This window comes from Heterocephalus glaber, unplaced genomic scaffold (assembly GCF_053883595.1).
Source record: "Heterocephalus glaber isolate CG9 unplaced genomic scaffold, H.glaber_assembly_v1.0 deba00001481, whole genome shotgun sequence".
Taxonomy (NCBI): Eukaryota; Metazoa; Chordata; class Mammalia; order Rodentia; family Bathyergidae; genus Heterocephalus; species Heterocephalus glaber.
The window spans coordinates 66745334-66768374 of NW_028258317.1; the positions used below are offsets into that span (position 1 = coordinate 66745334).

Consider the following 23041-nt stretch of genomic DNA (forward strand, 5'->3'; position numbering starts at 1 on the left):
CACATTGCTTTCCTATTCCCCTATAAATAGCATATACCAATAGTTCTAATTTCCTATTTATACTATATGGGATGGTAGTTAAAAATTGAGGAAAGGTTGCCAGACTTCGTAGTGCATGCCTTTAATCCCAGCACACTCAGGAAACTGAAACAGAAGGATCGCTGTGAGTTTGAGGCCAGCCTGGGCTACATAGTGAGCTCAAAGTCAGCCTGAACTACATAGCAAGATCCTGTCTCAAAAAACAAAACTTGAAGAAAGGATCTAGTATAAAAAAGTAAAGCCATCATTATCAAGACTGAAGATTTAAAAGTGTTCAAATACTTTTCAAATACTGTTTAAGTACCTGTCAATCAGGACTCAACATTCATATGAAGAAGGGGCTAGACTAGCTCATCAACAGGATTCCTGAGTGATAAGATGAGAAAATTTAAGTGGAAGGCTTAGTAATATTGAGGCTGGGGTGTAGCAAAGCAGTACAGCATTTGCCTAGCATGGGGTGGGCTTGATCCTAAGGACCGAAGTCAGAAAAACAAACCCCCAAAACCTATGACTACTGAATCTAATAATGCTTCCTTAGAATACCAGGAAATGCCCCCATCGCTGGAGAGATTTTAAAAATTAAAACACCAGAGACAATTCTGCATGCTCTTAGCAATCTTTTCTTCCTGATGATTCTATGGTAACAGGTATTTTGGGGAAAAAAATCACAAATTGTGATTTCATTTATTTGATGTATACATATGCATTCCACTCCATGAAGACATTATTAGGAAAAGATAAAGCACAATCATTCCAAAGAAATTTCTTCTACATTTTTTTCTTTAAGAATGGTGCAGCTTACAGTTTGTAATAGCTAAATCTTGGAAACAGCCTAAATGCTCATCAACCGATGAATGGGTAAAGATGTGTTTTTTTCATACAATGGAGTACTACTCTGCCATAAAGAAGGATGAGCTTCAGACATTTATAGCTAAATGGACAGACCTTGAGACCATACTCTTAAATGAAATAAATTGGACACACGTGTTTAAATACTGCATTGTTTTTCTGGTGTGAGAAACCAAAAGTGGAAATAAGGACTAAAATGTACAACAGATGTTGGGAAATGTGAAGAAAATGTTCAAATGGGAAGGGGAACAAGGGAGGGGGGAGGCAGAAAGAAAGTAAAGAACAAGAAAAAAAAAAAGTGAAAATAGAAGGAAAAAATGGAAACAAAGCTTTTGTACATAGGGAGGGGGCTTGTAGTGGGAGGAATGAGAAAAAAGAGGTAGGATGTACCATGTACAGGTGCAAATTCTCTCTGATGACTGTTACCATTATATATGCCTAAAATGCACCAGTAAATGTTTTTCTATTAAAAGAAAAAAGAGTGGTGCAGGTTAAAATTTATTTTCTCATGTAATGGATACAGATAAAAAATCATATTGAGGGATAGGTGTAGGTCAATGGTAGAGTGCTTTCCTATCATGCATGAGGCCCTGGGTTCCCCAGAGTTGGGGAATAGGAGAAGACTCTCAATTATGTAACTGGGAATTTTAATTCATGAAACAATTAAATACAATGCTTATTTATTTTGTCTTTATTCTCAAGAAGATCTAAAGCATTTGCCAAGATTATACATCAACAGTAATATGTTAAATAAAGATACACCAAGCACTAAGTTAAACTAGAAACCATAAAAATGAAAGCTCAAATATTAATAATTCATAATAAGTTTAGTAAGGTTTCAAATGGATTTCATTTTGCATTATTTATTGTAGCAGATAATTCTGCCCAGTATTAGCAGGCTATACGTGGCATAAGCTTCTTGCCCCTCTATAATTCGGCTGTAATATCTTAGGAGTCTGACTGAAGCCTTACGTGACTCAAATGGGCATGTCAGATAGCAGAGTTAGGCTGGTATTGCTCCTTTGCTAATAATAGCTGCTACCAACGCTTAACTCCATCAAGTAGCAGGGCTTGGATGAGTTCACTTGCAGCCAAGGTCAAGTGACTCCAACTAAATTCTTCCTCCCTGAGTTAACCATTTGTTCTCTTCAGTAAAGATATGCTAGCGCCCCTGCCTGCCATACCTGTTACCAGCAGGTGTCCTGAGCCCTGCCCAGGTCCCCTCCTTCCCACACGTGTAAGGAATAAACCCTGGATGGCCCTGATGCCTTGGGTCTTTGCTGCCCAGGGCAGCTTACATCAGCCCAAGCTTCTTCTCTCAAGCCTCTGGGTCTGTGTCTTTTGTTCTCTATCTCTTTCCTATCTTGCAGGCAATGTATTTGTCTCACAGGAGACAGAGACCCACTGCAGGGGTCACTGACAATGTTCTCTATATTATAATCTCTGAATATAAGATTTGCAGGATTAAATAGAAGATAATGTTTTCTATAATCTCCCAATATAAGATTCACAGGATTAAATAGGAGATATCACTTCACTGAATTTAGCAAAAATAAAGATCACATTTTCAGTTCTTTAAAATCAATTACAGGTAATTTAAAAGTATGTAATTTCTAACATATAATAGAGATTCGACTGTCATTTAACCCTTGTTTTTATAATATTTGATTCTGACTCTTAGTCAATCTTATTATGAAATCTTACCTTGCCTTGTAAATGAGACTTCTCAATCTCAGCTTCATACTCATTGTTTTTATTGTTTTCTAATACTTTCATTCTAAAATGACATACCCAAGAATATTTTAATCCCATCAACTTTTACAGACCTCAATTCTGTACGTAAATCTCTCTTATTATACTTGTTTTCTATTATGATCTTATGGCCCTATCTTTCTAGGATAATATGTGGCTAAAAGCATGGGGAAAAATATTTTAGAAAAGATCTTACTTTTGGCTCAGGTGACGGTGATAAAAAGGAAGACTGAGAAAAGCTCTGGACATTGACGGATGTTTTAGGAAGGGTTTCAACCACATCTTTGTTTTCACTATCAGAAATACTGTTATCAAGCAAGGTTCTGTTTCCTGGTTCCCCAGTGCTATATTTTGCTTCTACAACAACAAAAACAAAGTAAATTGTACATAAAAATATCTACAACTTCAGATCAATAGCACAGGAGTAGGCAATCTTTATCAAATAGCTTACGATTTTTCCTGGATTGCTGAGCAGCAGCCCATAGCTCAGTTAGGTTTATTTTAGGGACATTCTAAAAAAAAAAAAATAGCTTTAAGAATCACAAGTATCAAATCTGATAAAATAATATTCACCATTACTACATGATCTAACATTAAGAGCACAGGGTGTGGAATTATTCAGATGTAGATTCAAACCCCAATCTGCCATTTTCTAATCCCCATCTTCTTCATGGGGTGAAGGCTATGAAAGATGACAGAGACAGCCTGAAATGTTACTCCCCGTACCTCTAGTTAATTATATAAATACTAGGACATTTACTAGAGTATTTTCTTAACTAAAATAACCAAAAACTAATATTTAATCCCTCTGTAGTTTAGAGTACTTTGAGAAAACTAACATTTTATGAAATAAAAATTCATTTTTTGTTATATTTTGAATTTGTTTACATGATTTATATTCGCATGAATTACCTCATGAGGAGAAAAATTAAGTTGAGCTTTTACTAGTATCTTATTTAGATGGTTTAGAATTACAAATAGTATAAATTGCTTCTATTCTGTATTGCCAAATAGCTAACGACAAATGATTGTATCAATTCAGCTCCTTCCAAGACAGAAAAAAAGACAAGAATAAATCCTGTGGAGCAGTGATTGATAAATCAAAGCTACACAATCACTAAACAGAAAGATGTAACTAAATGTGTCATGAACATGAAGGTGGACTGAAAGACACTGTGTGTTTTCTGCAAAGAAAATCTTAGGGTTAGAGGTAAATCATTTAAAAGAGGTAAGAAAGGACAAACACACACATACACATGGGGGTGAGGGAAGAAGAGAGAAGGCAGAGAAGAGAGAAGGGAGAGAGGACCAATCAACAGAATATTAACTTAAACCAAGGAAGGAAAAATATTAAGAATATGGTATGTAAAAAACCAAGACTTTTGTTCAGTTTTTTAAAAAATTACCAGTTTGTATTATATTATAGTTATATTTTATAAATACTAAAATAGATTAATTTAATTACTATAATATAATTCAATTAAACATGCCATCTACCACTGCCTGAGAAATGTAGCATTCATACTAGAGAGAGAAGAAAAAACAAATTGTGCCACCAATTTTCCATTTAGAGAAAGAACTACTAATCATAATTCTAAAGAGAAATGTACATCTTGAAAAGATGTATTTAGTAGAACATGGAGTGTGCTAAAAAAAGTTTAAGATATTTTAATATAAAATCCTAACCTAGGTTCAGAGTTAAAGGATACTAGTATGTACTGTAACCTTCATTCCTATTTATATACCTCTAATTTGTTTCCTTCTTATTTATGACATATTTCTTCAAGATAACTCACCTAAAATTATATATTCTAAACATTAAAAGGAAATATAATTTAGGCTATACCTTTAGAAATTTAATAGACTTGACTATTACATAAATTATGCATATACTACTTGTAAAATTCTACTATGTAGAAATCCATTTATTGACATTAAAAAAATATTGCTGTATTAAGATACAAAACACCTTATTCCAAGTGTTCAGGATACACACAAACATATTTCTTGATCTCTAGTAGCTCATGGTAATGCAAGAGCTTTAAAATTAATGTTTTGAAGTAGAAAAACTCCTGAAACTTGATATGTTAGAATGAGATACAAGGACTCTGATTGGATTTTTTTGTTGTTTTGGTACCAGGGATAGAACTCAGGATCTTGCACTTGCGAGGCAGGTGGCAGAACCACTGAGCTAAATCCTCAGCCCTCTGATTGGATATTTTTAAAAACTATAAAGCAAAAAAAAATTTTTCAAGATTTACCATATTGAGAGTATCTAGTCCTAGAACTGGTTAGTACTTTGGGTAAAACATGTATTCTTCAATCAGATGAAGAACCCTAAATACAGTACTTTCTAATGGAAGAATGACTGAGAAAACACAGTGCAGTCAGATGTGGCGCCACATTAATCCTAGCACTCTGGAGGTGAGGCCCAAGGACTCCAGGTTCCAGCCTAGCTTGGGCAATTTTGTGAGGCAATTTTGTTGACTAAGATAGACAGATAGATAGATAGATAGATACATAGGGGACTGAGGGTGTAGCTTATTGCAAAGGCCCTACAATCAACTCCCAGAAGCAAAATAACAACCAAAAAATACTGTAATTCTGTAGTAATACAAATTTTAAGAAATATTTAAAATTTCTAAGTCTAAACAATTTCTAGTTGTTTTAAGAAACAAATATATTTTATGTGCTGTAAAGTTTTGAAAATCAAGGCACCAAAATTCCATGATTATTATAAAGACTAACAGGATCCATTTTAAGATTTATTTAGGCATGAGAATTATAAAAGTTATGATAGTATGATTTAAAAGTCACAGTAAGGTATACTTACCAAAATAATCCTTGACCAAATTTCGTATTTCCTCTATTGTGAGAAAGCTTTGCCTAATTCAATTCTCCTGTCACTACGTATTTTCGAACCTATTACTTTTTTCAGTTCCCAGTACCTCAGAGTACATACCAGCTATTTACCAAAGGAAAAAGAAAAAAATTTTCCATATAAAACCATGGTAGGTACACTACTGCTAAATTTTAAGACTAAGCATTATACAAAGCAAAACTTAGAGGAAGAAAATGAATTTCACAAAAGAGTACTTTACCTTGTTATCAAAATTAAAGTCATCCTCCTCTGATGTAGGCCAGGAATCATCAGGATCAGGTTTGTCAGAAAACCTTTAAGGCGAAAACAGAAAAACAAAAGTGGGTGAATTTTGTCCTTAAAAACCAGTGAAAGATTGGCTATCTGTACACTGAATGGTGTTTCTTGGTTGATACAATTAAAATTTGACCTCTTTTTAAAAAGCTTTTAGTTACTTTTTTCTATCTCCTTCCAATTTATGAAACAGTCAATGAAGACTCACTTTCACTCCCACCTCAAAGAGTGACAGCCAACAGACTGGCAGAGACTGAGAATAATTTGTCTTTACAAATTGGCCAACCTGAAGGCTGAACTGAAAATCCAATCAATGGCTGACACAAGTTTTGTTACCTGGACTGAAGCAAACCTGATAACCTTAAGGTAGAAAGATACACTGCCCGCTTTGTATAGTCTGTGTTTCAACGACTAAGCTGGATGTGATGATTTAGATCGAAAATGTCCACTGTAATTCTTCTGTGTGGAAGGTGTCTGGATTATGGGGATGCTATACGCATGAGTGCACTCATCCATCTGCAAGTTCAGTACCTGAACATGCTCTCAGGAGGTGGGGCCTGGTTGGAGACTGGTCACCAGGCCATGAGCTGGAAGGGTATATCCATGTCCCTGGCTCTTCTGCCCTCTCACTGATTCCTGCTGTGGAGTAAGCAGCTTTCCTCCACCAAGCCTCCCGACCATGCTGTTTCTGCCTTGAGGCCAGCTAACTGAGTCAAAATAAATGTTTCCTCCTTTAAGCTGTGGGTGCTGGGTATTTTGTCCCATTGATGGGAAAATAATTGAAAGTGATTAACAATGGGTAACTCAGAAATGGCATTCTTTTTTGGTACAGAAACCACTTACTAAGTAAGACAACTCTATTACTTCTCTTTATCCTAAAACAGTAAGGGAGACCTCTGAAACTTTAAACATTTTTGAAAGCTAAATGTAGAAAAATCAAGTCAATAGTTAGATAGATCTGTCTATTAAAAGTATAAAATCCAATTATCTTTCCTGTGTGGTTCTGCCTTATTCAGGTACACATAAAGTAGCAAACCTTTCATAGACACTCTGACAGTGAAGTGGGAGTTGGCCAGAAAATCGGCCCTGGTAGTTGCACCGCTGTTACTCTAAACTCAATCTAAAGAACCTTTAAGTGCTCCTAGTCCCGGGTTGCTCTTTGCAGGGCTCCATGGCAATCTCCACTTAAATCTTCAATCTATAAAGGCATAGATTCCTGCAACAAGGATGGGCTCAACTACCAACAGTAGATCTATTTCCCTGCTCCTAGAAAGCAAGCTACATGGAGTCACAATCACAGCCTCAGCAGAGGCATGTTACCAACTATCAACTGAAGCTCCACAACTACCTTCCAGCCAATCCTACCCCAGCCCTACCCTACAGGAAGGAGATCAGCAAGTTGAGAAAAAAGGTGGGGGTGAGGGACAACTGTCCTGGGTCACAGAGTCATGAAGTCCAGCCACTTCCAGTCCCCTGGGAGAGTTAGGGGCTCTAAGCTACACTCAGTAAACTGAGGAGGAAGGAAGTGATGGTACATTCCTATTTGTTATTTAGAGACTTCCTGGTGGCTCAAATTACATCTTTCAGTAGAAATCTTGAAATCTGTCAGTTTCTCCAATTAAACAAAAAAGGAACAATCTGTTCAGGACTCCTTGAACCCCAATTTTAATATGCCTTTCTAGATAACTTCCAATATCTTGTGTCCTTAATTCCTGTATTATTTTTATCAAGCTTGTGATAAACCTCAATATTCTGATTTCTTCTCTCAAACCTTACTCCTGTCTAATTTAATGATGTTGTTCTTCAAACCTGTCCTTCCCGTATTAATTCCATTCTTATCCTCTACCACTGGGCAAACTAGAGTCATTCCTCTATTCTATTATTAAAACACTCACAGAGTGAGAAATAAGGAAGAGTACTAGACTTAGGAATTATGGAATGAGTTCAAAATTTCACTTTTGCCATGTACTATATTCAGAAAAATCACTTTAATATCACTGAGTTTCAGATTTTCCATAACAACCATTTGGCAAGGATGTTAAACATAGGTTGAAGCATCAGAGGGGATTTTGCTTGGTCTCTTAGATTCCTTAAAATCCTGAAATTCTATATGTTTTTGATTCTGTCTAGAAAACAATAAGAAATACTAAGGTAACAGAAGTGAAAAATATACCAAGAAAAGCAGAAGAGAAAGCTTAAAAAAAATCAAGAAAAGATTTTACTCATGGGGGAAAAAATAGGAAGGAAAAAAATTCATGGAAGTAGGCAAGAGTAGTAGATTGAAAGGAAAACCAAACTGGGAAATCAGCAAGCAGAGAAATGCATTAAAAATATCCCAATAGATTCTCAGCATAATTAATATAACATGATTTACATATAGATGGTCTTCACTTCCAGATCTGACCTAAAACCTCTGATGATTAAAAACAAGATACTGGTTATCAGTGCAAGCATTATTAGGAAAAACTCTTTGACTCTCCACAGGCTTCTCAGGAAAACTAAACAGACTTGACACACATCTAACTGTGACTTTCTGAAATGATCTGATATGACCTGTATCTTGATCCCAGCATTGCAGGCAATGGAATGACAGGCAGGCTGACAGTTAAAGCATGGATCAGCTACTTAATTATGGGATCATGGGCCATTTAATCAATATCCCTTAATAACAACTGCCTTATTAGTAAAAAATACATTATAAGAGCACAGAATAGACAGAGTTGTCTATTCTGGATCAGAACACTAAAAAAGCATTAGTTTCTTTTCTCTGCATAATTAGTTAACATATAATATTTAAAAATCTATAAATTCCTACCTGGTTAAAGAGTCATCTTCAGAACTCTCATCCACTATTAAAGAAAAAGGTAAAATATATTTTGAATCAACAAGAAATATAAAATATTAAAAGTAAACACGGATGCTTTGTTAGAAAGTATTCTTTTGGATTGCACCTGTAGACTATTCTAGAATGAATATTAATTATACTATTGATAGGTAAGGCATTAAGAACTCTTTCCATTTTTTATTTATCAAATACATGGAAGAGTGGAGTTTATCAAAATTTGATAGCTAAAAACAAGCAAATTGCTGTGTACAATGACTCAGTCCTAACTGAATGCTATCAGACAGAAATGGTATCATTAGCAGTGTCAGTGGCATAAGCTGACAGTGTCAAACAAATAGCATGATTTTTCTGGACTAATGGCACTAGGAACAATCACATAAGAGTACACTTATTTCTTATGACACAACACTGCTGCTCCAGGTTTTCAGTTGAAACTGCTGAATTTTAGGAGGAAGCATTCTATCACAAGGAAGCTATAATGGGCACTCTAATTTGCAGCATAGCAAAACACAGGAAACAGATGTGAAACAAGGATCCTTGTAGAGACTGCCAGGTCCCAGTGCAGAAGAGCTCACAAAAAATCAGTGTACCTACCTTTACTAATATTCTTCTAAGGAAGGTGCTAATAAGCTCTCTTAGTTCTAATTATTTTCTCTGTCTTATCTGTGATGCAAGCAACACTCAAGTTTATCTGCTACCTTACTTCTCATGGAAAGAACCACTGCAAAGATCAGTCCCTTAAAGGCCTGTCCACTCCAAAGAGTCAGAGAAGCTTAAAAGCCAGCACTGGGAAGGCTGCAACCTAGTGCCAAGGAGCATTATCTTATATGAAAAAATACGTAAAAATAAAAGCATTAACTCACTCAATCTCTCAGAACCTGTCAAGTAAAAGAAAAAATTTTTTTTCTACTTCATGTAAACTATGAAAAAACAAAAAACTAAAAGCCTTGGACTTCTCATGACAGAGAATCTACTCATAGACAGTCAGGGCTGGGGCTGGGGCTCAGTGGTAAGAACACTGGAACAGTATGCACAAGACCATTCAATCCTCAACACTGGGGGGTGGGGACCAATAATAATAATGATAAAGAAAGTCTGCCATGTTATAATAATATAGTTCTCATACTTAGCCCTCAAATGAAGAGGAGCATTTTGATTCACCTACAGTTTTCTTCATTCCCTGGTCTTATTTCCCAGTGCCAGGCAGGTGTGAAAGACTGATGCATTTTGTGAAGTGCAGCCCTTGACAGTGTCTCCCTCCATCTTTTAAAGGGTCTCTCTGGACCCAATAGAGCGGGATGGTCTAGTTAGTGCTGTGAAGTTCAGCATAATATCATTTTTCTCAACCCTCCTTATTATGGGAATCCCCATAAAGAGCATGCCTTCTCAATATGTAGAGCATATGCCATCAGCTCACATTCATACACAAAAAAAACAAGAAAAGAAAAACAAAGGCTAGAAGTGTGTCTCAGTGTTAAAGCATTTGCGTGGAATGCTCAAAGCCTTGGCTTTAATCACTAGCAACACTCCCACCAAAAGAAAAAGTAGTTCAAATAAAACATTTTGAATGATTATACTCGGTTGCTTTGAAAATTTGTTGTTTTAAATATTCAAGAAATATCCACTGTATTATTCAAACTATGTAGTTGTTCTGGTAAAAGCAAGGCTCTCCTGACAGTGAAAAGATCAGTGGTTGCAGTGTTGGGGGTCGGGGGGTGGGGAGGCTATGACCAGATGGAACACAGGAGCTATCTAAGGCAATGAAACTATTCTATATATGACTCTACAATATGGATACCAATCATTACACATTTGCCTAAACTCACAGGATGCAGAACACTAAGAGTGAACCCTAATGTTAACTGCAGACTTTGGATAATGATGGACCAGTGCAAGTTATCTGTAACCAGTGTATTACTCTAGAGGAGAGCACTGGCAATGGAGGGAGGCAACCTACGTGTGGGAGGCACAGAGTAAACAGGAAATCTCTGTATCTTCAATTTTTCTGTGAACTTAAACCTGCTTTAAAGAACAAAGTTATCAGTAGATAGGTTATAGCTCAGTGGTACAGCACTTGCCTAGCATGTGTGAGGTCCTAGGTTCAGGTCCAAGCACTGCAAAATAGAAAAAAAAAGTTACCAATTAAAAAATAGCCACCGAACCTGCTATTACCACATTATAGCTAGTCATGGTCACTTTAAAATTTGAGATAATTAAAGACCAAAGTAACAGAGTATATTCTCCTACTGGAGAATATGAAAATATATAGAATAATTTAAATTACATACTTAGGCAAGAAATAATTGATAAAAGTGACATAACATTTTATTTTTAGTGACACAAATCACTTTTTAATGACACAACCATGCAATAATATTTACTAAATGGAATCCATTTACTAAAAAATTTAAAAGTTTATTATGTTAGTATACAGAAAATAGAGACACTAATTTAAAAATCTTTTTCATGTATAAGATTTCAGGAATCAAAATTAAATAAATGAAATGTTTTAGATCATAAATTTCTTATAGTTCATTTCTTAAATAACTCTGAATTCTAGACTATTAAGAAAGAAATTTTAAAAATATATAAAGGCAATTTAAACAGTGATTTTTTTTTAAACTGCTCTTCTAGGTTCAAAACTTTCTTTCTTACTTTTTTTTTTAGACAGGGTCCCACTCTGTAGTTCAGGCTGGCCTTGAACTCACTATGTAGCCCAGGATGGCCTCAAATTCACAGTGATCCTCTTGCCTCAGCCTCCCAAGTGCTGGGATTATAGGCATGCACCACTATGCTCAGGGTTACTTTTCCTTTTTTTCCTTTTTTTTGGTAACAGAGATTGAACTCAGGACCTTGCGCTTGTGAGGCTGGCAGCAGAACCACTGAGCTAAATCCCTGGCCCTACTCTTACTTTTTTTTTAATCAGGATAGGACCACCAAGTGTAATTCACTATGAGAAGTCTTACCTGGATGACTATTTTGAGGATTTTTAAGTCTCTTATCTTCATATTCAAAAATTTGCCTATATGAAAAAATTACTGATTTAATATTGATATAAAATATATTAAATTATTAAGTATTTCAGCCAATATCAGAGCTAATATTAGAACTTTATTCCACACACTTCAAATTTGTAAGATCTACAAACCTTTATTAAGCATGTAATTAAAGAAGAAAATAAATAAGATGAAACAGTCATGAACCAAAAAGGCCAAGACAGCTCCATGAATTAAAGATTAGCTCAACCTAAGGGAAACTGTCTTGAACTCAGAAGTTCCAGCTCTGAAACCATCAGCTGTTTTTTCTTGGACAAGTCATTTCTCTTAGGTGCAAAGTCTTCTAAACAATAAGCATTTTACTGCTTAGTTCACCAGGTTGTTAGGAAGATTTGAAGGGGTAACATAAAAACTTGCTCCCAGAAATAGTGAAGCAATGGAGTGATCTGTGCTTTAATGCTGAACTATTTTGGAATCCCAAATAAAACCCAATGTGTATTTTTTCCACAAGTTCTAATACTCAAATGTAGTTACCAGAAAATATTAGGCCCTAATTTTGATTATCAGCTGTTCTATTCTCTGTTGCTTATAATTCATGGCAAGTCAACTTTTTAATAATTTATAACTAAATTTGTTTATAAATATCTCATTAAATTAGATAATGTAACTGTCCCATGCTACTGAACTAATCACACCAAGGACAAAAAACTAACAGATGTCAAGACCTAGAATACACTACTATTCCTTCTCTATCCAACCAAACTCTGAGTGTGATTCTAACACACATCTGCTTGTTCAGAGTTTGGATTCTAACAAAGATCTGCTGGTTCAATCGCCACACGTCTCCAACTGACTTGGAAGACAAAGCCCTCTTCTATACGTGGAGACTGATTAAGTCATGATAAGGCTTAGCTCTCTTAAATCCAACTAATCTACTGCAGATTCAGATAATTTTATTTAATGGCTTCTGTATGAACTAGAATTTGAAAAATATTCTGGAAACTTGATTCTGAGACACAAGTAGAGATATTCATTACTAAACAGATCATTTCAGGGGCCAATGAGAAGCTGGCACCAACTTTGGAGAAAGGTGATTTGGGACTTTTCACAACCTAAGGTGCTACAAAGTATAAAGGGGCCTTTGGGTAAAGATGTAGTAGCAAAGGAAAAAAGAAACACTGATCTTTTTCTGGAACATTATCTGAACCTCTCCAGTAGTTTACAATGATCCCAACTCATATTTGCTGGCAGAAGACTAACAAAGGTCTCAAAGGATAAGCCACCATGAAGGTCCAGGCTAATATGTAGGCTCCACATTGGATTCTAAGTGGGAAGAATCATTTTATTTACTATGCATGTGGCTAAGCTAGAAGGACCAGCTGCCAAAGTACAGTGCTGCTAGTTCAGAAACAATAACTGAGCATAAAAACATACCTACATGTAAACTAAAAAAAGCCGCAACTTTTAAGTCTAAGTGTATAATACCATTAAGACTCAGGGATCTGGATCAGTAAGGGCAACCTGGTAGTAAAGGTTAATCATCACTACACTGAAAGACCAAATTTAATAGCAAAACAAACAACAAAATCACACCAACTTGTGAAAGAGGACTGACTTCCTTAGACCTAAGGAATTTCTTAGGATCTTGGAAAATTCAAGGAGAAGGGTGTAGGAGATACTTCCCACAGGAAAGTAACAAGATTTTCTGCTAAATTAGCCCTTTCAAGATCCAAGTTGCTAATCAGAAATCCCTACTTCTGTACTTTATAAACTAACATAAAACTACTTTAGCTAATGTAAAATCAAATGACCAGCAAAATTAGATTATAAAGAGCAAATATCAGGCTGAGTGCCCTATCCTCAGCCAATGCAGATGCCCACCTGGCCCTGCACTAAGCTGGAAGAGGATCCAGCAACTGAGTGCTCCACCTTCACCCAACACCTGCCTCGGCTGCATACTGAGTTGGGAGGACCTAGAACTGAGCACCCCATAACCAGCCCATGTGTTGCTCACAGCATAAGGAAAACAGGTGATAACCAACAGGCCAACCTGATCGAAGAAGAGATCAATACCCAGGAGAACAGTTCCACTTCAGCACTGAAGTGATAGCCTACCACAGAGACCGGGTTAGAGACCCTTGGGAGATAGGCTGGAGAGGGTGACAGTTAAACAGGAATCTCCTGGGATCCCCTGGGAGGTCCAGGTTTAGACCAGGAAGATCATAGGGCCTGTATTCTGTTGTGGGAGGCCAGTTTTGGTAGCAGTAATAGTCAGAGGGGGTAGTTCTGAAGAAGGCATTTAATATAGTGCTATGTTTGTGCTGTGACACCTACATCCAGCAGAACTTAGTGGTGTGAGCTACTATAGGTCAACATAAGGGTAGTCTAATTGTCTTCACTTCAATGATGGTCCTCTTTGTTTTGGTTAAGGGCCATTCATAAGTGGTGCCTAGGATTTGTCAGTATCCAGTTGAAATTTGATGCCATTGTTTCTGCTGAATTTACTACAATAGCCAAGGCAACATAGTAGTGTCTGGGATTCAGTTTTCTCTCCATGCCAGTATTTGGATGGCCTGAGGGGGCAGGTAATAAACCATACTGTGGCTTACTCTCAAAAAACGGCACTAGGCAAAAGAATTTGCAAACCCCATCACAAAAACAAACAAAAACCCCAGAAACATGAAAAGACAACAAAATGCCTCCAAAACCTTCCAACTCCTTCAAAACCAGTTCAGAAGGCCCTCAGGAAGGAAATCATAAACTTTATGGCAGACAGGTCTGAAAGGGTACCAATGGAGGTAAAACAGTTCAACAAGGTAATTGGCAAATTTAAAGAAGATATAACTAATCAAATAATGACCCTAATGAAACAAATGGTCAGTGAGTATAGAAAAGACACTAATAAACAGCTTTTGGAGCTAAAGAAAGAAATGCAAAATATGAATGCATAAGATAGAAAAGAATGGGAATCCATAAGAAAGGTCCAAACAGAAATCCAGGAGATCAAAAACATGATTGAAAGTATGGTTAGCAGAAGAAACCAATGTGAAAACTGTCAGACCTAGAGGAACAACAAAGGAACATGAAAAGTTGATCCAACAGCTCCTAGGTGACTCAAAGAGGAGTAATATAAGAGCAATTAGAATTAGTGGAAAATCAGAAGACACATGAACAGCATAAATTACCTGTTTATGCAAGTAATAGCAGAAATCATAAGATAAATGAAGCATATAGAACCCTGAATAGGCATGATCAGAAAAAAACACTACTCCATGCCACATAAATAAAAGACCTAGAAATATAACACAAGAAGAGAATCTTAAGGTTGCTAGAGAAAAAGCAATGAATCACCTGTAAAGGAAAACCCATCAAAATTACAACAGATTTCTCAACACACACCTTAAAGGCAAAGAGAGCACAGAATGAAGTGTTTCAAGCTCTTAAAGAAAACAACTTCCAACCTTGACTGTTATAGCCTGCAAAATTATCTTTCAAAACTGATGGAGAAATAAGATATTTCCACTCTGAAGAAAACCTAAAGAAGTTTATGACTGCCAAACCAAAATACTCTAAAAAGCTTTTAAGGATATCTTAGAAGAAAATAAAGCTAACAATGCCAAAGATCCAATAAAATGAATACATCAGGAAGGGCTAATAACTAAGTGGAAGGGAAAGAAAGCAAAACAGTAACAAAAAATTAATACAATGACAGGAATAAATCAATACCTAACAATTATAACTGCCTATGTAAATGGACTCAATTCATCAATCAAAACGCACAGATTAGTAGAAAGGATCATGAACAAAATCCAACAATATGCTATATATAAGAAACACATTTAACACAAAAATAAATTATAGAGTAAAAAATCAAAGAATGAAAAACAATATTCCATGCAATCAGAACCCCCAAATAAGCAGGAGCTACCCTATTTTCAAGCCAAAGCTGGTCAAAGGAGGCACATGCACACACACACACACATACACACAAGACAAGATACACTAGTTAACAGATCTATTCATTAGGAAGAGATAACAATTATAAACATGTATGCACCAAACCACAGTGACTCAACTTCATAAAACAAACTCTAATGGAAATAAAAGATCAGATAAACATTAATACAGTTACACTGGGGAATCTCAATTCCCCATTATCACAACTAGATCAACTAAACAAAAAAATCAACAAAGAAATATCAAAGCTGAACCAAACCTTGAACAAATGGACTTAATATATATACAGTAAGTTTCTCAACTCATGAATGAGTTCTCTTCCAGGAGAACATTTGTAAGTTGGATTTGTTCATAAGTCCAACAAAATGACTTCACTGGCACAGCAGACTTCACATGTTCCATTATCTTAAACTTGTTCTTCAGAACTGAGCTTATGGTTAAAAGATTCATGTTATGAGAATGAGTAACATCTACCATCTTTTCGCCTTGGCCCAATCTCAATTATTTTTACGTATAAACTACCAAAGTTTAACCACAAAGATATAAAAATCCTGAACCATCCAGTCTCAGGCAAGGAAACTTAAGAATTAGTTAAAAAAAAACAAAAAACAAACCAACTAAGTAAAACCCAGGACCTGACGGTTCACAGTGAAATTCTACAAGCACTTCAGGGACGATCTCACATCAATACTCCTCAAACTTTTTAATAAAATTGAAAGATAAAGAGTATTTTGAAAGCCATTCTTGGAAGCTAACATTATCCTGATCCAAAATCAGGCAAGGATCCAACCAAAAAAGAGAACTACGGGCTAATTTCTCTAATGAACATAGATGTAAAAATCCTTAACAAGATACTGGCAGACTAAATGTAACAAATCATCAAAAAGATCATGCACCATGACCAAGCAGGTTTCACCCCATGGACTCAAGGATGGTTCAATATACACAAAGCAATAAATGTAATTCATCACATAAATAGAAACAAGAACAAAAATCACACGATCATCTCAATAGATGCAGAAAAAAACCTTTGACAAAATCCAACATTCATTCATGATAAAAACCCTGAAGAAAATAGGTATAGAAAGTCTTTATCTCAACATGATTAAAGCCATTTATGGCTAACCTACTGCTAACATCATATTCAATGGGGAAAAACTGAAAGTCTTTCCTCTAAAATCAGGAACAAAACAAGGAAGTTCATTATCACCACTCTTAATCAATGTAGTCCTTGAAATACTAGTCAGAGTGATCAGGCAAGAAAAAAAAAGTTATATGTATAGGAAAGGACAAAGTCAAAATATCATTATTTGCAGGTGACATGATTCTTATTTATGAGACCCAAAAACCTCCACCAAAAGACTCCTAGAATTGATAGTCAAATTTAGCAGAACAGCAAGATACAAAATAAACACACAAAAATCAACAGCATTCCTATATACTAATAATGAATGCATTGAAAAAGCAATTAGGAAAATAATAACATTCACAATAGGATCAAAAAAATTAAATACTTACATATCAACCTAGGGAAGGAAAGACCTCTACAGTGAAAATTACATCAGTCTGAAAAAGGAAATTCAAGACATCTGAAAATGGAAAGATATCCCATTTCTGGATAGGCATAATCAATATTGTCAAAATGGCCTTACTTCCAAAACTGATGTATAGATTTAATGCAATCCCAAGCAAAACACCAATATCATTTCTCACAGAGCTAGAGAAACAATCCTATATGGAATCAGAAGAGACCCAGAATAGCAAAAGCAATTTTGGGTAGCAAAAGCAAAGCAGGTGGCATCATGTCCCAGACTTGAAGTTATACTATACAGCTATAGTGCTTAAAACCACATGGTACTGGCACAAAAACAGGCATGTGCATCAGTGAAACAGAACAGAAGAAACAGAAACAACCCTAGGCACAGAGCTGTGTGATCTTTCACAAAGGAGCCAAAAACATACACTGGAGGAAAGATAGACTCTTTAATAAACGGTGCTGAGAAAACTGGATACCGACATGCATAAGATTGAGTCTACATTTATATATCTCACCATGTACTAAACTAAAATCAAAATGGGTCAAAGATCTAAACGTTAAAACAGAAACAATCTGCTAGAAGATAAAATAGGTACAGTTCTTGAAGACATAGGCATAGGCAAGGACTTTCTGAACAGATCCCCAAAGGCATAAGAAATAATATAGAGAATCAACAAATGGGATCATATAAAATTAAAAACTTCTGTACTGCAAAGGAAACAACCAACAGAGTGAAGAGACAACCTTCAGAACGGGAAAAAATTTTTTCCTGCTATTCCACAGGCAGAAGACTAACATGAAGAACATATGAAGAACTCAAAAAAATTAGACCTCCCAAAATAAAAGACCCAGTTTAAAAATGGGCAACCAAAAAGAAAAGACACTTCTCAGAAGTACACGTGACCAATAAATACATGAAAAAATTATCACTATTGATGGCCATCAGAGAAATGCAAATTAAAACTACATTGCAAATATTTTTACCTCAGAAAGAATGGTTATCATCAAAAAAAATCTAATAATAAACGTTGACGAGAATAGGGGGATGGGAGGAAGTATTCTACATTGTTGGTGGGAATGTAAACTAGTACAACCACTAGGGAAATCAGTGTGGAGATTCCTTAAAACTCTAAAAATAGAAATTCCATTTGATCCAACTATGCTCCTTCTAGAGAACTTCCGAAAGGGTTAAAATCAAAGTACAGGGATACGTGCATATCCATATTTATAGCAGCACAATTTATAATAGCTACATCTTTGAAACAGTGTTCATGTCCATCAACAGATAAATGCAAAAGGAAAATGGCATTTATGTACAATGAAGTACTACACTGCCATAAAGAAAGATAAACTTGAGGCATTCATAGATAAATGGATGTAGTTTGAGAATATAATGATAGGTGAAATAAGTCTGACACACAAGCTCAAATATTCTCTTATATGATAAACAATATATATATAAATGTACAAAATAGTAGGGAGAAGTTCAAATACTCCCCCAAACTACCTATTTCATTGTTTCAAAATATTTTAATATATATACTGATCTGTTTCATTTATATTACTAGTTTATCTTAGATCACTGAAAAGAAAGCTTTGTGTTATATGTTTCTTTTTTGTAAGAATCATTTTGGTTTATGTCTTGTACTCTGAAGAAGTACTTTGAAGATAACAATACTCAGGGTATTAACTATTGTTATTCTCTTATTATTTTGTTATGAAACTTTATTTTTTCATAAAAAACAGCAAACATCAGTCAATATTACTGTAAAACAGAGCATGAATCCTCCTATACAGTGTTCTTTGGGTTGCCCAATCCAAATAATTGCTTTCTGATGGTTTGTGTTGATATTTTTCATTATATCCCACTAATTGTAAATTAGCCTTCTTCCTATTGATTTATTTGGCTGTGGATTATTTGACTTACTACTTCTCTAGAACACCACTAAAGTCTTGTTTTTAAAAAAGAACAAACAACTATACCTTCCCGGCTTATCCACCATGTGAATATTTGCTTCTTTCTTTATACACAATTCTGCTACTTGCTGTCTGTTTTCCCTTAGAGCAAGCAAATGTGGTGTGAGGTCATCCTGTGAACGAGCAGAAACAATTTATAATCCACACAATTGCCTACTTCTTAACTGAACTGAAAACCTTGTAAAAGAGCCCATCGCTCTGACCTAATACAGTAGACCCTTGACTTATGAACTCAATCAGTTCCAAGGGCAGGTTGTAACTAATTCAATACAGCTGAGGTCTGGACATTTACCTGCGTACACGCTATAGATAACAAGAGGCAGATGAATCTTCCATTAACCTAATTAACCCAAGTTGTTCATATGTCAGGCCAGTCATAACTTGAAGGTCCACTGTATAGAGAATAAATACACAGCAGTCTCTTCCTCCTCTTTATGCTTCCACATGTGCTGTTCCTGAAATGCATTACCTCTGCCTAAAGTTACTACATGAACTCAGTGTCAAAACTCTCTTCAGACATTCACTGATTCCAAGTATCTTTCCTTCTATCACAGCATTTATCATGGTACTTTGGAGTTATGAGATGCCTCCCACCTAAATCAAAAGCATCTTGAGGGCAGAGGCTGTAGCTTTTATTTCAGTAGCACCATACCCTAAAGCATAGTAGTAAAAGATTGAAGTATTTTTATTGAATTGATGAGCTAAATTATGTCTAGTGCAGGGTTTCTCAGTCTATATTCCAAAGAATAATTTTCCAAAAGTTCTATGCCTCAACAGATTCACTAATCATGTTTGAGAAATTATTATAAAACTGCATTATTCATTCAGTATTAAAGTCTCTTTAACTTTGCTTTATTCCTATTTGACAATACTTTTTTTCTGGCAAATATCAACATCTGAGGAATTATTAAGAGTTTCAGGGATACAGTGTTGAGAACTTTCCAGGAACATGGAAGTTTCTTCTGGGTTATGGAGGAAACTTGCTGGATTCTATGCATAGTGTCAGGATCCAAATACAAATGTTAACCAATTCTGCTCCAAATGAGTCCACAGGACATGCTCACTCAATTGTGAAACAGGCTCCAAATAAACTTTAACTGCTTATTACTAAACTGTCTATGGGTTTTTCTCCTATTATTAGATGAAAATTTTATCTTAGCTGATAGAAAGCTCAGTACAAAACCTTGATACTCACTTATGACAATCCTGGGATCCACATGCATGAAAACTTTTAATAAGTTTTCATTCTGTTCCCATCCTAATTGCTAAGGTTATTTCTATGTTTTACGCAAAATATGTATAAATCAGAGGCAAAACTATGATGGTTTATCAATTAAAAAGTCCAATACTGCCCAATATGGATTAATTTTATCATAATGAAAGTCACTAAGTCACTTGTATTTTCAAGGGACAATGCTGGAGAGAAAGATATAATATTGGTGATAACAGGCATAACTTTCCCAATTGTAATCATAATTAACCTAATAACACTTGTAGACATTCTAACAGGAACATGATTATTAATATAGTGCAAGAAAGAGCTTTTTAAAACAACTTCTAAATTCAATTCCATTTCTAAGATGGTACCATAAAATATAGGTGATATTCTTATTTTTTTTTGGTACCAGGGATCGAACTTGGGACCTTGTACTTTCAAGGCATATAGATGACATTCTTATAAATTAATATAAAATATCATGAAACTCCTTACTCTTAGCTGAAGAGCTGTAAACTCATAAAGACACAGTAGTGGACAGGAAGAAATACAGAGGTGGGTCAATAGCAAACTGAAGAAAACACAAGAGCATCAGATACAGGGGGCATGCCTCAACAGACACATGGGCTCTGAAGAGACAGACTAATTCTCTTCTTTCAGAGAATTTTTTTTTTTGGTACCAGGGATAGAATTTGGGACTCTGCCCTTGTGAGGCAGACGGCGGCACCACTGAGCTAAATCCCTGGCCCTTTTCAGAGAATCTTGAAACCTCAAGTTCTGGTGGAGTTTCCTGAAATTTCAATGTGGACTCAATGTATGGAGGCAAACTGAATATAGCTAATAGCCACATTCAGTCCATAGTCTTTTGCTTATATCTTTGCTGTGCATGTGGTTCCAAAATGGTTGTGTACAAAGCAAATGTTTGCATGTAAAATCCTTCCTTTAACATCATGTTTTACCAAAAAGTGAGGTCCAGGGGCTGGTGCTTTATCTCAGTGGCACTGTGCATGCCCGGCAAGTGCAAGGTCCTGAGTTCAATTCCTGGTACCAAAAAAAAAGTGAGGTCCCACAATGTAATAAAAGATTCATTATACCTATTTTAATAATTTTTCTAACACTTTAACTTATCCTCCGTTTGTACACAATTCTCCCCGACTGTTAATTAAATAGTTTCATAGGAGTGCTCAAATTAAATTATCAAAGAATTCCCAGCTGGGCGCGGTGGTGCATCCCAGTAATTTCATCACTCTGTGGGGGCAGGCAACAGAATCCAAGTTTGTGTACAGTCAAGGCAACTTAGTGAGACCCACTCTCAAATTTTAAAAAGGGGTGAGGAGTGCCGAATACTGGGAATGTAGCTCAGTGGGAAGACCCTAGGTTCAATCCTCAGTACCACACACACAAATAAATTTTTTAAAAAACCATTCTCATCTACTTTCTTACTAACTTCATTGATTTCTGCCAGGGCTCACTGAACTTACCACATTGAGACAGTCTACCACATGCCTTCAACGAAAAACAGGCTCATGGTTGCTACTATTCAGCTGAGAAAATCCTGCAAATCATCAACATTTGTTGACCTCACGCCCTGAATGATAATAGAGAGATGTAAAACTCTTAAAGATTCAGCCTCAGCTTAACCATAAGTGAATTTCTGCAGAGCTTCTCAATGGCAGTGACTGACTGCAGGTTGGCGGGAGAGTGGTGGTATTTTGCATGGCAACAGTACCAATGATACTCCTTTTAACTTCCCATTGACAGAGGTAGAGAAAGACAAATGAAAGTTGTGTAATGTGTTGGAATGGAGAGATTGGAAGAAAAGTTGTATTTCATCAAACTCTTCCAGATTTCTTAAGTTTCTGAGATTTAGGAATTCATCAATATACTTATCTATTAAATGGTTCTGAGCTATATCAGAATCTTGAGGAAATATTTTAAAATATCCATGTCCAGGCCTTAACAGATTTACTGAATCAAAATCTCAGGGGTGAGTCTCAACATGTACATTTTCAAAACTTTCCCCAGACCATTGAGAAACACAGGTCTAGATGAGAACTAGAGAACCTAGAAGGTCACTTCAGTCTCGTCTCTCATCCACACAGCCAGTTCTTTACACCATTTGGGGATTTGGTCAAAAGGAGGGAAAGTAAGAGATAGTTTAAAAAGGGAAAGTAAGAGATAGCTCCATTTAATCCTCTTGGTTAGGGCAGAACAGGGACTAGTAAATTCAAAATGCAACTGACTTCATTATATAAGCCCCTCACTTCCCAGCTCCCAGCAAGACTTCAAAGGTTTGAAAGCAGAATTTAGACTCTTCTATCGGTTGCTGTTTCTGCCTGAAAAGGACAGAAAGTCTGCTAATTATCTGTTCATCCCCCCTTGTTTTCCACCTAGTCACCATCCAGCCAATGCCAATCTGGCTTCCTCAGAGTGCTCCTAAAATTGCAGGTTTGCAGCTACACATTTCTTTCCTAAGAATCTTTTTTGGTACTGGGGATCGAACTCAGGACATTGTGCTTGCCGGCAGCACCACTGAGCTAAATCCTTGGCCCTCCTAAGGCTTTTTATTCCCAAGCCAGGTAGAGTGGCACATGCCTGGATCCCTGCACTGTGGGAAGCTGAGGCAGGAAGACTGCAAGTTCAAGCCCAGCCTGGGCAACTAAGTGAGGCCCTGTCTCAAAATAAAAAAATAACATAAAAGAGCTGGAGATGAAAGCCC

The 23041-nt window shown here is 36.1% G+C and overlaps 1 protein-coding gene across 8 annotated transcripts in view; it reads right to left on the reverse strand.

Moving 5' to 3' along the window:
- Ankrd26 (ankyrin repeat domain 26) overlaps positions 1–23041 on the reverse strand; it is a 96929-nt gene that overhangs the window by 67979 nt on the left and 5909 nt on the right. For 6 of the 8 annotated variants that reach the window (XR_015439935.1, XM_087183522.1, XM_087183520.1 and 3 more), the window contains exons 4-10: positions 19113–19219; positions 11606–11661; positions 10718–10753; positions 8610–8643; positions 5742–5814; positions 3092–3152; positions 2837–2997 (exon numbers count right to left, since the gene is read on the reverse strand). Coding sequence is in view for 7 of the 8 variants with exons in the window: in XM_087183522.1 (XP_087039648.1) it covers positions 2837–2997; positions 3092–3152; positions 5742–5814; positions 8610–8643; positions 10718–10753; positions 11606–11661; positions 19113–19219 (528 nt within the window). In the remaining variant the exon portion in view is untranslated. Of the gene's footprint in view, positions 1–2592; positions 2666–2836; positions 2998–3091; positions 3153–5741; positions 5815–8609; positions 8644–10717; positions 10754–11605; positions 11662–19112; positions 19220–23041 lie in introns of those variants that run through there. The other 2 variants (XM_087183523.1, XM_087183525.1) reach the window with 2 other exon arrangements.